This window comes from Zophobas morio, unplaced genomic scaffold, assembly GCF_036711695.1.
Source record: "Zophobas morio isolate AGI-343-1 ecotype UQ-CSIRO unplaced genomic scaffold, CSIRO_AGI_Zmor_V1 ptg000014l, whole genome shotgun sequence".
NCBI lineage: Eukaryota > Metazoa > Arthropoda > Insecta > Coleoptera > Tenebrionidae > Zophobas > Zophobas morio.
The window spans coordinates 24,926,520-24,943,188 of NW_026972119.1; the positions used below are offsets into that span (position 1 = coordinate 24,926,520).

A 16,669-nucleotide genomic window follows, 5' to 3' on the forward strand; every position below is an offset into this window, starting at 1 on the left:
GGAATACTGAAAACATTAAACTTGAAAAAACGAAGAAAAATTACAAAACCCAAAAAATGAACAATGGAAACACTGAAAAATAAAAGAAAACAAAAAAAAAACGAAAATTGTGACGCCAAATCGAGCAAATGATAATTAAAAAATTGGGAAAATGGAAAATTGAGGAAACGACAAAATGAAAAATCGAAAAATCATAACATCGAAAAATTACAAAATTGAAAAATTGCAAATCGAACAATTGAACAAAAAACTAAAAGTTCAGAAGTCGAAAAAGTGGAAAGTTGAAAAATTAAAATAAAAAAAACGAAGAAAAATTGTGAAACCGATATATTGAAAAATGGAAAAATTCAAAAATAAAAGAAAATAAAAAAACGAAAAATTGTGACACAAAATCGAAAAACATGAAAATTAAAAAATCGGGAAAATGGAAAATTGAGGAAACGAAAAGTCGAAAAAAAGATTGTAATATCGAAAAATTGCAAAACTGAAAAATTCCAAATCGAACAATTGAACTAAAAGTTCAGAGGTCGAAAAACTGGAAAGTTGAAAAAATTAAAATAGAAAAAACGAAGAAAAATTATGAAACCGAAACATTGAAAAATAAAAGAAAATAAAAAAACGAAAAATTGTGACAAAATCGAGTAAATGACAATTAAAAAATCGAAAAACTAAAGTTTGGATATCGACAAATTGGAAAACTAAAAAATTTTAAGTTGAAAAAACGAGGAAAAATTATGAAATTGAAACATTGAAAAATGGAAAAGTTGAAAAATAAAAGAAAATGAAAAAACGACGAATTGTGACACAAGATCGAGAAAATAAAAATTAAAAAATCGGGAAAATGAAAATTTGAGAAAACGAAAAATTGAAGAAAAGAAAAATTGAAAAAGTGAAAAGTTCTGAAGACGAAAACTGGAAAATTGAAAAAATTAAAGTTAAAAAAACGAAGGAAAATTATAAAACCGAAACATTGAAATATGGAAAAATAAAAGAAAATGAAGAAACGGAAAATTGTGACACAAAATCGAAAAAATTAAAATTAAAAAATCGGGAAAATGAAAAACTGAGGAAACGAAAAATTGAAAAACCGAAAGATTGCAAAATTGAAAAAACGAAAAAACTAAAAAGTTCGGAAGTCGAGAAATTGGAATACTGAAAATATTAAAGTTGAAAAAACGAAGAAAAGTTACGAAACCCGAACAATGAAAAATGGAAAAGTTGAAAAATTAAAGAAAATAAAAAAACAAAAAATTGTGACACAAAATCGAGTAAATGAAAATTAAAAAATCGAAAAAAAAATAAAAATTGAGGAAAGGAAACATTGCAAACCGAAAAATTGAAGAAAAGAAAAACTGAAAAACTAAAAAGTTTGGAAGTCCAGAAATAGGAAAATTTAAAAAATTTAAGTTGAAAAAACAAAGAAAAATTATGAAATTAAAACATTGAAAAATGGAAAAGTTGCAACATAAAAGAAAATGAAAAAACGAAAAATTGTGACAAAAGATCGAGAAGATAAAAATTTAAAAATCGGGAAAATGAAAATTTGAGAAAACGAAAAATTGTAATATCAAAAAATTGAAGAAAAGAAAAATTGATAAACTAAAAAGTTCTGAAGTCGAAAAACTGGAAAATTGAAAAAATTAAAGTAAAAAAAAAATATAAAACCGAAACATTGAAAGATTGAAAAATAAAACAAAATAAAAAAACGAAAAATTGTGACACAAAAACGAAAAAATGAAAATTAAGAAATCGGAAAAATGAAAAATTGAGGAGACGAAGAATTGAAAAACCGAAAGATTGTAATATCGAAAGATAGCAAAACTAAAAAACGAAAAACTGAAAAAAAAATTGTGTTATCGACAGAGGGCAATTGAAAAATTGAAGAAAAGAAAAACTAAAAAACTAAAAACTCGGAAGTTGATATATTGCAAAATTGAAAAAATTAAAGTCAAAAAACGAAGAAAGATTATGAAACCGTAAACACTGAAAAATAGAAAAATTAATAAAGAAAATGAGAAAACGAAAAATAGTCATATCAAAAAATTGTGAAATTGAAGAACGAGGTAAAGCGAAAAATTTGTCTAAGGTCCAAATTTTTCGAAACATTTAAGAAGTAAGATGTAATTTTTGCGAGTTTTACTTTTGTTTCAAGTTTTGTTGTAAATTTTTGACATGACAGCATTGCATTGGTGGTGGGAATAATTAGTCAAATTTTGGTGTCTAATAAAAATTGATACAGACGACAGACAGACGGAAATGGGAGACCACTTTTTTCGGACTCTAGAGATCATGAAATTTATTAATAAAAAAAAAAGTGGAATCTACTTTTTTGTTTATATTATTATTATTATTTGCGATGGTAGCTTTTGAGTGAAACTCATCGTTGCCAAGTTGACGGCCCCAAACTACAAAACCTGCGTCAGACGCAGCCTTAATTGAGCACGATCTAACGCTAATCCGATTATCCGCAAGATGAATCAAAGACGCTCTGAATACCTGTGCCACGGCGTTTTTATTCCGCAACATCGACTGGTAGAACTCGAAGCCCAAACCGCGAGGATCTGGCACGTAATCAAGACTTTTCTCGGTAATAATGCGCGATTTCTCTCTGGGTGTTACTGGAAACCGTAATTTTGCATGTAGATCCTGCGGAAAAGAAAATTAGAGGCTCACGTTTGGAAGGATCCATTTTCGCACGACAATTTGGAATTAAAACACTGAATTTTGGGGTGGTTCCGGGTGGAGGCGTTCAAGCCGTCATAATGACAACAGCGAATTTGTCGGGGTTTTGTTGCTACGGATCGATGGGTCAGGTGGTGACGGGCGGTCAACAATATTTCTAGACATCTCGGCAGACGTGCTCGTGTTCTCTTTTTTTTTTATAAATTGTTGAACGGTTTAGCGCGGGTTCGTAATTGAAGTTTTTTATGCTTTTGCAGAGTCGTGGAGCTAAAACAGGAATAGCGTAACATAAAAGCTCATCTTTTACATGAATAATTTCAAAACATGAATGTATCAGAGAACATCAAGATTAATAACCAGTGTTGCGAATAAATGAGTTGATGGATCTTTTGTGCACGTGCAAATGCGTTATTCGCAGAATATCGATAACTGGATCTACTTTTTTTAATAACGCGTTATCGACGCTTCCGAAATAAAACACGAAAATTTACAGTGTACAACAACAGCGTTGCAATTTAAAACATAAATTTGAATTAGACACTAAAGTGCTAAATTTTCTTTGGAAAGAATTTCAAGTAATTTAAAAATGGATGTAAAAATCTGAAAATTTGCTAAGGACGTAGAAAGCTTAAAGAATCGAATCCTTCAAACCGCAATATAGTGCCGTTTTGGGGTTATGTCCTGTTAAATTTGAAAAAAGCCAAAAATATACACATAGGTAATATATTCACTTTTCCCTACCAAATTAATCTAGTATCCGGTCTGAAAACTTGCTCATAGAACTAGAAACGTTCAAGGAGTGGAACGCTTCAAACCGCAGATTTTTGAAAAAAATATCAAAACTGTATAATAAGATTTTCCTATTTTTCGATTTTTCAAATATTTAATGTAATGTAATCTTTATTAACGATTAATATACATTCACATAGATTTATATATAAGCACATAAAATTACTTATAAATGTACAAATACATATTACAAAGAAAAACAAAGAATTTTCGATTTTTCGATATTTCAAATTTTCGAATTTTCGGCTTTCCAAATTGCAACTTTTTTTCCATTTTGCGGTTTTTCATATTTTCAAATTTGGGATTCCTCGCTTTTTCGATTTTCGATTAGTCGGTTTTTTATTTTTTCTGACAGTTTTCAATTTCTCAATTTTTGATATTTGATTCCCAATTTCTCTAATTTCCAGATTTTTGGTTTTCCGATTATTCAATTTTTTGATTTTCCATTTAGAATATTTGATTCATGGAATTTTCGATTTTTCAAATTTTTCGAATTTCCATTTTTCGATTTTTCGATATATTTAGTATTTACTTTACGATTTTTCGATATCTCGAATTTTGGTTATATCAATTCTCAATTTTTGGGAAGTTTCAGTGTTAAATTTTTTTATTTTTTCTTTTTTTTTCTATACCTACAATCTTCGATTTTTCGATTAATTTGATTTTCGATTTTAAAATTTTTCCACTCCTCGGTTTTAGACTTTTCTTTTGATTTCTCGCTTTTTCGATTTTTTCGGTGTTTCAATTCTTCGATGTGCCGATTTTTCAAATTATCGATTTTTGGAACTTTCCATTTTTCAATTTTCGACTGCTTGATTTTCGATTTTTCGATTTTCAATTTTGCTAATTTTCGAATTTTTGACTTTCTGACTATACAATTTTTTGAAATTTCGAATATTTGATTAATAGAATTTTCGTTTCTCCGAATTTCCGATTTTTCATTCGTAATTTTTACTTTATGGATTTTTCAAATTTTCGACTCTCAATTTTCTTCCATTTTCCGATTTTTCTATATTCACCTTATCAATTTTTCGATCTTCCAATATTCGAGTTTTAAATTTTCTTGGTTTTATATGTTTGGATTTTTCAGTTTTCCAACCTTCGGTTTTCAGATTTTTCAATTTTTTTACCTTTCGATTTGTCGCATTTTTGATTTTTCAAATTTTCGATTTTTCGATACTCAAATTTCCCATCTTTTTACTTTTCGATTTTTCAATTTTCCGATTTCGACTTTTTCATTTTCGATTTTTGGAATTTTCGATACTAGAATTTTTGAATTATCGTGTGTCTAATTTTTCGATTTTTCGATATCCAAGTTTTCACTTTTTGTACTTTTGGATTTTGCCATTTCTCCATTTTTTTTTTTCTATTTTGGCAATGTTTTATTTTTAAGTTCTCGATTTTTCGACATTCAAACTTTCAGATTTTTGACTCCAATTTTGGATTTTTTGAATTTTTGATATTCGAGTTTCCATTTTTTTAATTTTCGTTTTGGATTTTTAGGTGTACGATTTTTTCAATTTTTCAGTTTTTGCATGCTTCATTTTTTACATTTCAATTCTTTAACTTTTTGACTTTTCGAATTTTGAATTTTCGATTTCCGATTTATGAATCTTTTGAATTCTTGATTTTACTATCTTTCTATTTTTCAGTTTCTAAACTTCTCAATCTTTTTACTTTTTAATTTTTCGATTTTCGAGTTTTTAGTTTTTCACGTTTTCAATTTATTTTAGGTGTCAATTTTTCGATATTGCGAGTTTTCGAAGTTTTTAATATTCCATTTTTCGAGTATCAAATTTTCAAACTTTTCGATTTTTCGACTTTCAGAAACATTTTTCGATTTTTCGACTTTCAGAAACATTTTTCAATTTTCGGTTTTCGGATTTTCGATCTTCCGTTCTTTGATTTTTCGAACTGTCCAATTTTCAATTTTTTTCATTCTTCAGATTTGAGGCTTTTCAGTTTTTTACCTTTTGATTTTTTGATTTTTCAGTTTTAAGTTATTTCAACATATCGAAGATTTTTTCCAATTTTTACTTCTTGATTTTCGGCTTTTGGAATTATCAATACTCTCGTGTGTTCAATTTTTCAAATTTTCGATTTTTCGATATCGCAGTTTTCATTTTTTACTTTTAGATTTTTCGATTTCTCTATTTTTCGATTTTCCGGAAGATTGTTTTATTTTTCCAATTTTTTGCTTTCGATTTTTCGATTTTTTGAATTTTCCTTCTTTGAGTTTTCGATGTTTCCATTTTTAAATTTTCAAATTTTTGACTCCAATTTTCGATTTTTTGAATTCTTGATATTCGAGTTTCCATTTTTTTACTTTTCGATTTTTCGCTCTCTAGAATTTCTATTTTTGGATTTTTCGGTTTTTGATTTTTAGATGTAGGTACGAGTTATTTAGATTTTCAATTTTTACATTCTTCATTTCTTAGACTTCCATTTTTTTACTTTTCGATTTTTGATTTTTCGAATTTTCGACCTTTCATTTTTTCCATTGATCAGTTTCTAGAGTTTTAATTTTTTTGCTTTTCGATTTTTCGATTTTTGATTTTTCGAATTTCGATTTTTGAATTTTTTGAATTCGCGATTTTACTATTTTTTCATTTTTCAGTTTCTAAACTTCTCAATTTTTTTACTTTTTAATTTTTCGATTTTCGAGTTTTCAGCTTTTCAATTTTTCAATTATTTTCACGTATCGATTTTTTGATGTTGCGAGTTTTCGATTTTTTTATTATTCCATTGTTCGATTACCGAATTTTCAAACTTTCCGTTTTTTCAATCACATGAATTCTCAATTTTTCGATTTTTCGACTTTCAGAAACATTTTTCGATTTTCGGTTTTCTGATTTTCGATTTTCCGTTTTTTGATTTTTCGAACTGTCTATTTTTCAATTTTTTTCATTCTTCAGATTTTAGGCTTTTAAATTTTTTACTTTTTGATTTTTCGATTTTTCAGTTTTCCATTCTACAGTTTTTCGATTTATCGATTTTTCGATTTTCCGAATTTTCGTTTTTTCGATTTTCTTGTTCGACGTATAGATTTCCCGCGTTTTTGATTTTTCGAATTTTCGAATTTCCCATCCTTTTACTTTTAAATTTTTCGATTTTCCGATTTTTCAGTTTTTCGCTTTTTCAACATTCCGAAACATTTTTCTGTTTTTCCGTTATTTTACTTTTCGATTTTCGATTTTTGGAGTTTTGGATATTCGAATTTTCAGTTTTTTTACTTTTCAAATTACTGAATTCTCGTGTGTTCGATTTTTCAAATGTTTGATTTTTCGATATCCGAATTTTCAATTTTTTTACTTTTAGATTTGGCGATTTCTCTATTTTTCGACTTTTCGGAAGATTTTCCTATTTTTCCGATTTTTGGAATCAAAAAATAGGAAATCCAAAGAAGGAAAATTCTAAAAATCGAAAAACCGGAATTTTTGACTCTCCGATTTTCGATTTTTATGATATACGAATTTCCATTTTTTTTACTTTTCGATTTTTCGCTCTATAGAATTTCGATTTTTGATTTTTCGAATTTTTGGACATTTCATTTTTTCTATTCTTCAGTTTTTAAATTTTCGATTTTCGATTTTTTGAATTTTCGATTTTACAATTTTTCCATAGTTCAGTTTCTAAACTTCTCAAATTTTTTACTTTTCGATTTTTCGCGTTAAAAATTTTTTTTTATTTGAATTTTCAATTTTTTACTTTTCGATTTTCGAGTTTTCACTTTTTCAAATTTTCATTTTTTACGTATCGATTTTTCGATTTTTTGAGTTACCGAAACATTTTTCGATTTCTTGATTTTTCGATTTTCGGTTTTCCGATTTTCCATTTTTCGATGTTTGATATTATTTTCAAATTGTCTATTTTTCAATTTGTTTCATCTTCCGTTTTTAGGCTTTTCAATTCTTTACTTTTTTTCAATTTCTCAATTTCTCAATGCATCAGTTTTCGATTTTTCGATTTCCCGATTTTTCAGTCTTGCGATTTATTTAGAGTTTTCGATTTTTCAATTTTTCCATTTCTCAGTTTTTAGACTTCAATTTTTTTAGTTTCGATTTCTTTATTTTTCGATATTCGATTTTTTTTGAAGTTTCAATATTTGAATTTCCAAATTTTTGTTTTTAAATTTTTCGTTTTTCTAATTCTCGATTTTCGGTTTTTCGAATTTTTTGTTTTTCAATTTTTTCACTTTTAATTTTTTTACAGAAAAATCGGGAATCTTGATTTTTTGTTTTTTCATTTTTCAGTTTTCCTATTTTTTAAGTTAACTTTTTCCATTCTCCAATTACTCGAATTTAATTTTTTAACTTTTCGATTTTTACACCCTTCGATTTTTCGATTTTTCGATTTTAGATTTTTCTATTTTTTGACTTTCTGGAAGATTTTCCCATTTTTCCGATTTTTTGTTTTCGATTTTTCGATTTATAGAATTTTCCTTCTTTGGAATTTCGATTTTTCGATTTCAAATTTTCAAATTTTTTACTCTCCAATTTCGTTTTTTTGAATTTTTGATATTCGAATTTCCTTTTTTTTTTAATTTTCGATTTTTCGGTTTTTGGTTTTTAAATGTATGATTTTCCAATTTTTCAATTTTTTCATTCTTCATTTTTTAGACTTCCATTCAATTTTTCAGTTTTCCATTTTACAGTTTCTCGATTTTTCAGTTTATTACTTTTCGATTTTTCGATTTCCAGAATTTTCGTTTTTCCGATCTCTCTGTTTGAATTTTCAATTTTTTTACTTTTCGATTCTTCGATTTCCCGATTTTAAATTCTGGATTTTTCTATTTTCGATATTCGATTTTTGAAATTTTCAATATTCGAATTTCCAATTTTTTGCTTTTAAATTTTTTGAATCCTCGAGTTTCGATTTTTCGAATTTTTTATTTTTCAATTTTTTCATTCTTTGGATTCTAGACTTTTCGATTTTTCTGTTTTTCAATTTTTAGATTATTCGTTATTTCGACTTTTCAGTTTTTAGACTTCAATTTTGTGACTTCAATTTTCGATATTACGATTTTTCGATTTACCGATTTGTAGAATTTTCGATTTTCAATATCCGAATCTTCACACTTTTACTGTTCGATTTTTTGATTTCCTGGTTTTTTTAATATCCGAATTCTGGATTTTCGATTATTTCATTTTTAAATTATCCGATTTTTCGATTTTCAATTTTTCCGTATTTCGATTTTCGATTCCCCAAAATTTCGATTTTTGGGAGCTGTTATTTGCGCCACTGGTTTTTACTTATAGTCATCACAAAACAAAAATCAAAATAAAATTTTATCATTTTTCAAAGAATTTTTTAACTCAAAAATCACCATTTCTTAGGTACTAAACTAATCACGTGTCGAGCGTAAGCTAAGGAATTATTGTAATGGAGTCCATCGGACGACTGGCCACTTTTCATGTTTTCTCGACGTTTCATGACCCCTAGAGTCGAAAAAGTAGGTCTGTCGTTTCCGTCTGACTGTCTGTCGTCTGCCCGCATAGTGTTGACAGATAATCGCCGAAAATTGTCTAACCAAAATTCCAAAAATCATCTCACCAACAACTTTTACAGTTGCAAATGTTATTTAAATTCTCCTACACTGGTAGTTTATGAATCCGTGTTGTGTTTTTCCCCAGGGCATCTGGATTTTTAACTTTCAACCAATTTTCAGTCTACATTTCCCAAGATCTAACAATTACACCCGTAATTTATATTTTAGTCAGCTATTTTAATTAAATTAAACAGGATTCCATTACCATTTAAACTGTCTGAAAGTTAATAAATGGCACAAGTTGGATTATAGTTCTTGTTTAAATTTGTCACACCGCTCATATTTTACGAAAACCTCCAAAGACAATCTTTTTGTGCTTCCCCCCTCAAATAGTCCATTCTTTTTAAATTAAACCTATGCAGAAAACTGGAATATCAAAAAATTCTGAAAACTGGGAAAAACGAAAAATGGAAAATTGAAAAATTGGTAAATTTCAAATCGAAAAACTGAGAAATTAAAAATCGAGAAATTGAAAAATTGTACAATTGAGAAACCCAAAATTTGTAATATTGTAAAACTAAAAAATCTAAAAACTGAAAAGTTGAGAAATTGGAAAATCCAAAACTGAAAAATCTAAAAATTGAAAGCTTTAAAAATGGAAAATCAAAAAACTGGAAAATCGAAAAATACTGAAAATTTGGAAATACGAAAAATGGAAAATTGAAAAATTGGTAAATTTTAAATCGAAAAACTGAGAAATTGAAAAAGTGGATAATTGAGAAATCCAAAAATTTCCAAATTCTAAAACTGAAAAATCTAAAAATTGAAAGAACAAAAGATTTAAAAATTGAAATATCGAAAAACTGAGAAATTAAAAATTGAGAAATTGAAAAATCGGATTATTGACAAATCCAACAATTTCAAAATTGTAAAACTAAAAAATTTAAAAACTCAAAAATTGAGAAATTCGAAAATCGAAAACTGAAAAGTGTAAAAATTGAAAGGTTTAAAAACTGAAAAATCGAAAAACTGGAAATTTGAAAAATACTGAAAACTTGGAAAAACAAAAAATGGAAAATTGAACATTAGTACATTTCAAATCGAAAAAATGAGAAATAAAAATCAAGAAATTGAAAAATTGGACAAATGAGAAATCCAAAAATTGGACAATTGAGAAATCCAAAAATTGTAATATTGTAAAACTGCAAAATTTAAAAACTGAAAAGTTGAGAAATTGGAGAATCGAAAACTGAAAAATCTGAAAATTGAAAGCTTTCAAAATTGAAAAATCGAAAAACTGGAAAATCGAAAAATACTGAAAGTTTGAAAATACGAAAAATGGAAAATTGAAAAATTTGTAAATTTTAAATCGAAAAACTGAGAAATTGAAAAAGTGAATAATTGAGAAATCCAAAAATTTCCAAATTCTAAAACTGAAAAATCTAAAAATTGAAAGAACGAAAGATTTAAAAATTGAAATATCGAAAAACTGAGAAATTAAAAATTGAGAAATTGAAAAATCGGATTATTGAGAAATCCAACAATTTCAAAATTGTAAAACTAAAAAATTTAAAAACTCAAAAATTGAGAAATTCGAAAATCGAAAACTGAAAAATGTAAAAATTGAAAGGTTTAAAAATTATTTCATTTGTAGATTTCGATTTTTGCTATTTCCGATTTTTCGATTTTCACAATTTTTCGATGTTTCGAATTTCGTTTCTTCAAAATTTCGATTTTTGGGAACTGTTATTTACACCACTGGTTTTTCTTATGGGATTTATTGGACCAATTTTTTAACTCGAAAATGACACCTTACAATTTATATATTCGCCATTTCTTAGGTACCTACTAAACTAATCAAGTCTCGAGCGTAAGCTAAGGAATTATTGTAATGGAGTCCATCGGACGACTGGCCACTTTTCATGTTTTCTCGACGTTTCATGACCCCTAGAGTCGAAAAAGTAGGTCTGTCGTTTCCGTCTGACTGTCTGTCGTCTGCCCGCATAGTGTTGACAGATAATCTCAGAAAATTGTCTAACCAAAATTCCAAAAATCATCCCACCAACAACTTTTACAGTTGCAATTTTATTTATATTCTCCTACACTGGTAGTTTATGAATCCGTGTTGAGTTTTTACCCAAGGCATCTAGATTTTTAACTTTCAACCAATGTTCAGTCCACATTTCCCAAGATCTAACAATTACACTCGTAATTTATATTTTAGTCAGCTATTTTAATTAAATTAAACAGAATTCCATTACCATTTAAACTGTCTGAAAGTTAATAAATGGCACAAGTTGGATTATAGTTCTTGTTTAAATTTGTCACACCGCTCATATTTTACGAAAACCTCCAAAGACAATCTTTTTGCGTTTCCCCCCTGTAATAGTCCATTCTTTTTAAATTAAACCTATGCAGAAATATTTCCATTAGTGGTTTCATTGTGAAACATTGTGTGCTAACTAAAAGTTCCAAACTCACGTGTTTATTATTTATGAACAAAACTTTTGATATTAACGCAAGGCTTGTCCTCCACACAATGATTACGCTCGACTTGCCAAATTACCACGCATCTATTTCGCACGAAACACTGCTTTCAAACACCATAACCCAGTTTTTTTAGAGTGAATTATAAATTTCGTGGCAACAAACTAACGAACGAAAAAAACTGACACTATACGTGAGAAGTAATTAACTCAAACTATTTTCATCTCGTCTGTATGCAGATCAGATTAAGTGGTGTACAAAGAAGTTTATTCATGAAGTTAGGGATTTCCGAAACTTTATGGACATGCCTATCTCCTTCCGAGTTTAATCAATAAGAGCCATCTGCGAGCGAGTCGTTTCTTAAGAAATACTTCAAATTTATTTAGTTTTTTCTTGCTCTTAATTTCGAGCCCGCTTTATGCATACAGGATGTACTCAAACTTTTCTAACGAGGTTTAGACTACGGCTGTTTTGCATCTCATCTGAACACGCGGGGTAGAATTAATAGATCTTTGTAAGATCACAAACAAGTCGGGCTAAATGTAACATGTCTGAGGCAGTTCGCTAAGTGGAAATTGCAACACTCCATTAACTTCGGAAATTACATATCGGTGACTTTTAGACGCTCCGGGACGGTTCCAAGGCATCTAATTCTATATTCGTTCTTTAAATACGGCGCCCTTTGTTAATAAAGTCGGCATAAAATTACGATTTATAATTAATGCCAAGAAATGTAACCCAACACTGGCATGATTGTTCTGAGACCTTTGTACGAAAATATATAATTCAAAATTTTCGCCTAAAGTACGGACTGGAGAAAAGGGTTATAATGAATGGGACCGCAAAACACGAAGGGCTGCAAAAAGAAAGCTTTTGATTATAGACGGTGTTTAATTTTGTAGACTGCCGCAGGGACTAGTTACTACTACTATCACATACGTTATTAATGTTACGTTCCGTAAAAATTCGATTTAGTGTTCCACACTCCGTAGTTGAACTATACGTATTTCGTTTAAAATGAAATATTGACGGAACGAATTTTGACCGGGAGATATTTCAAGCCAGGGGAAACTTTAATGCTGTATCGACATTTATATAATTCTTGTAGATGCTGGCCATAAACGTCGCTACGTTTACGAAAGATTTAAAGTTCTTTGACGTTTCTACTTAATCATGACTCCGGTGAACTATTCAACGAATAAATTTTTTTCGGTTTCTTTGTCCGGATTCTGAATCTCGCAATCAGTTCTGTGGATGCCTTATTGTATTGGCTTAAGTGGCTTGTGTTAGAGTTTAACTAAAGAGCGGGTTTATACATCAAAAGTTTCGTCCACTACACAATATATGATTTTTTACAATTTATTTAATGCTAGAAATGTTTTATTTCAAAACAACAACTAGTTAAAATAGTTAAAAAAAATTTAAAAACTAGTCATATCCAGCATTTTTGAGTTGAATCTTTACGCAATTTTGTAATAACCTGATAACGTCACCAATATTTTTGCAAGGACACGTATATCAATTAGATTGGTGTAGTGTAATGCTAGAAATAACAGTATTGTATTCCCAAATTTTTTTCGGAAAATGGAGAGAGCCGTTCCTGATTTAATCAATAAAATAAATTGACTCATTCATTAGTTTTTTGAGCCACCTGTATAAGCAAATCTAAAAACTATTAATGCAATGATAATCACAAAATCGGATAATTGAGAAATCCAAAAATTGCAAAAATCTAAAAACTTAAAAGTTGAAAAATCGAACACTGAAAAATGTAAAAATTGAAAAATCGAAAAACTGGAAATTCGAAAAATTGGATAATTGGGAAATCCAAAAATTTCCAAATTCTAAAACTGAAAAATCTAAAAATTGAAAGAACGGAAGATTTAAAAATTGAAAAATCGAAAAACTGAGACATTAAAAATAGAGAAATTGTAAAATTGCACGATTGAGAATCCAAAATTTGTAATACTGTAAAACTAAAAAATCAAAATGCTGAAAATCTGAGAAATTGGAAAATCGAAAACTGAAAAACCTGAAAATTGAAAGCTTTAAAAATTGAAAAATCGAAAAACTAAGAAATTAAAAATCGAGAAATTGTAAAATTGGACGATTGAGAAATCCAAAAATTGTAATATTGTAAAACTACAAAATCAAAAAAACTGAAAAACTGAGAAATTGGAAAATCGAAAACTGAAAAATTTGAAAATTAAAGGCTTTAAAAATTGAAAAATCGAAAAACTGGAAAATCGAAAAGTACTGAAAATTTGGAAAAACGGAAAATGGAAAATTGAAAAATTGGTAAATTTTGAATCGAAAAACTGAGAAATTGAAAAATTGGATAATTGAGAAATCCAAAAATTTACAAATTTTAAAACTGAAAAATCTAAAAATTGAAAGAACGAATTTTTAAAAATTGAAAAACCGAAAAACTGAGAAATTAAAAATTGAGTAATTGAAAAATCGGATGATTGAGAAATCCAACCATTTCAAAACTGTAAAACTGAAAAATTTAAAAACTCAAAAATTGAGAAATTGGAAAATCGAAAACTGAAAAATGTAAAAATTGAAAGGTTTAAAAATTGAAAAATCGAAAAACTGAAAATTTGAAAAATACTGAAAACTTGGAAAAACAAAAAATGAAAAATTGAAAATTAGTACATTTCAAATCGAAAAAATGAGAAATAAAAATCAAGAAATTGAAAAACTGGACAATTGGGAAATCCAAAAATTGGAGAATTGAGAAATCCAAAAATTGTAATATTGTAAAATTGCAAAATCTAAAAACTCAAAAGTAGAGAAATTAGAAAATCAAAAACTGAAAAATGTAAAAATTTAAAGGTTTAAAAATTGAAAAATCGAAAAACTGGAAATTCGAACAAATACTGAAAACTGGGAGAAGCGAAAAATGGAAAATTGAAAAATTGGTAAATTTCAAATCGAAAAACTGAGGAATTAAAAATCGATTAATTGAAAAATCGAATAATTGAAATATCCAAAAATTTCCAAATATTAAAACTGAAAAATCTAAAAATTGAAAGAACGGGAAGATTTAAAAATTTAAAATTGACAAATTTAAAAACTGAAAAGTTGAAAAATTAGAGAATCAAAAACTGAAAAATCTGAAAATTGAAAGCTTTAAAAATTGAAAAATCGAAAAACTGGAAAATCGAAAAGTACTGAAAATTTGGAAAAATCGGATTATTGAGAAATCCAACAATTTCAAAATTGTAAAACTGAAAAATTTAAAAACTCAAAAATTGAGAAATTGGACAGTCGTAAACTGAAAATGAAAAAATTGAAAAATCGAAAAACTGGAAATTCGAAAAATACTGAAAACTTGGAAAGATTAAATATGGAAAATTGAAAAATTGGTTCATTTCAAATCGAAAAACTGAGAAATAAAAAGCAAGAAGTTGAAAAATCGAATAAATGAGAAATCCAAAAATTGCAAAATTGTAAAACTGAAAAATCTAAAAACTCAAAAACTGAGAAATTGTAAATTGAAAAACTAGAAAATCAAAAAATACTGAAAACTGGGAAAAACGAAAAATGGAGAATTGAAAAATTGGTAAATTTTAAATCGAAAAACTGAGAAATTAAAAATCGATAAATTGAAAAATCTAATAATTGAGATATCCAAAAATTTCCAAATTCTAAAACTGAAAAATCTAAAAACTGAAAGAACGGATGATTTAAAAATTGAAAAATCGAAAAACTGGGAAATTAAAAAACGAGAAATTGAAAAATTGGACAATTGAGAAATTCAAAAATTGCAATAATGTAAAACTGAAAAATCTAAAAACTGAAAAGTTGAGAAATTGAAAAATCGAAAACTGAAAAATCTGAAAACTGAAGGCTTTAAAAATTGAAAAATCGAAAAACCGGAAAATCGAAAAATACTGAAAATTTGGAAAAACGAAAAATGGAAAATTGAAAAATTGGTAAATTTTAAATCGAAAAACTGAGAAATTGAAAAATTGAATAATTGAGAAATCGAAAATTTTCCAAATTCCAAAACTTAAAAATCTTAAAATTGAAAAATCGAAAAACTGAGAAATTAAAAATTGAGAAATTGAAAAATCGGATTATTGAGAAATCAAAAAATTTCCAAATTCTAAAACTGAAAAATCTAAAAATTGAAAGAATGGAAGATTTAAAATTGAAAAATCGAAAAACTGAAAGAGTGAAAATCGAGAAATTGTAAAATTGGACGATTGAGAAATCCAAAAATTGTAATATTGTAAAACTAAAAAATCAAAAAACTGAAAAGCTGAGAAACTGGAAAATCGAAAAATACTGAAAGTTTGGAAAAAGGAAAAATGGAAAATTGAAAAATTAGTAAATTTTAAATCTAAAAACTGAGAAATTGAAAAATTGGATAATTGAGAAACCCAAAAATTTCCAAATTCTAAAACTGAAAAATCTAAAAATTGAAAGAACGAAAGATTTATAAATTGAAAAATTGAAAAACTGAGAAATTAAAAATCGAGAAATGAAAAATCGGATGATTGAGAAATCCAAAAATTTCAAAATTATAAAACTGAAAAATCTCAAAACTCAAAAGTTGAGAAATTGGAAAATCGAAAACTGAAGAATGTAAGAATTGAAAGGTTTAAAAATTGAAAAATCGAAAAACTAGAAATTCGAAAAATACTGAAAACTTGAAAAAATAAAAAATGGAAAATTGAAAAATTAGTAGATTTCAAATCGAAAAAATGAGAAATAAAAATCAAGAAATTGAAAAATTGGACAATTGAGAAATCCAAAAATTGTAATATTGTAAAACTGCAAAATTTAAAAACTGAAAAGTTGAGAAATTGGAGAATCGAAAACTGAAAAATCTGAAAATTGAAAGCTTTAAAAATTAAAAAATCGAATAACTGGAAAATCAAAAAATACAGAAAATTTGGAAAAGCGAAAAATGGAAAATTGAAAAATTGGTAAATTTTAAATCGAAAAACTGAGAAATTGAAAAATCGGATGATTGAGAAATCCAACAATTTCAAAATTGTAAAACTGAAAAATTTAAAAACTGAAAAATTGAGAAATTGGAAAGTCGTAAACTGAAAAATGTAAAAATTGAAAAATCGATAAACTGGAAATTCGAAAAATACTGAAAACTTGGAAAAATTAAATATGGAAAATTGAAAAATTGGTACATTTCAAATCGAAAAAGTGAGAAATAAAAAGCAAGAAGTTGAAAAATCGAATAATTGGAATATC

The 16,669-nt window shown here is 27.2% G+C and overlaps 2 protein-coding genes across 9 annotated transcripts in view; one reads left to right on the plus strand and one right to left on the minus strand.

Moving 5' to 3' along the window:
• LOC135128696 (RYamide receptor-like) overlaps positions 1 to 16,669 on the plus strand; it is a 347,224-nt gene that overhangs the window by 267,009 nt on the left and 63,546 nt on the right. The window lies entirely within an intron of this gene.
• LOC135128695 (luciferin 4-monooxygenase-like) overlaps positions 1 to 16,669 on the minus strand; it is a 79,891-nt gene that overhangs the window by 13,041 nt on the left and 50,181 nt on the right. The window contains exons 1-2 of one of the 3 annotated variants that reach the window (XM_064055711.1): positions 2,674 to 3,157; positions 2,497 to 2,618 (exon numbers count right to left, since the gene is read on the minus strand). The exons of 1 other annotated variant lie outside the window; for it this stretch is intronic. In XM_064055711.1, coding sequence (XP_063911781.1) covers positions 2,497 to 2,618; positions 2,674 to 2,689 — 138 coding nt within the window. In that variant the 5' untranslated portion in view covers positions 2,690 to 3,157. Of the gene's footprint in view, positions 1 to 2,496; positions 2,619 to 2,673; positions 3,158 to 16,669 lie in introns of those variants that run through there. One more of the 3 variants, XM_064055712.1, reaches the window with a different exon arrangement.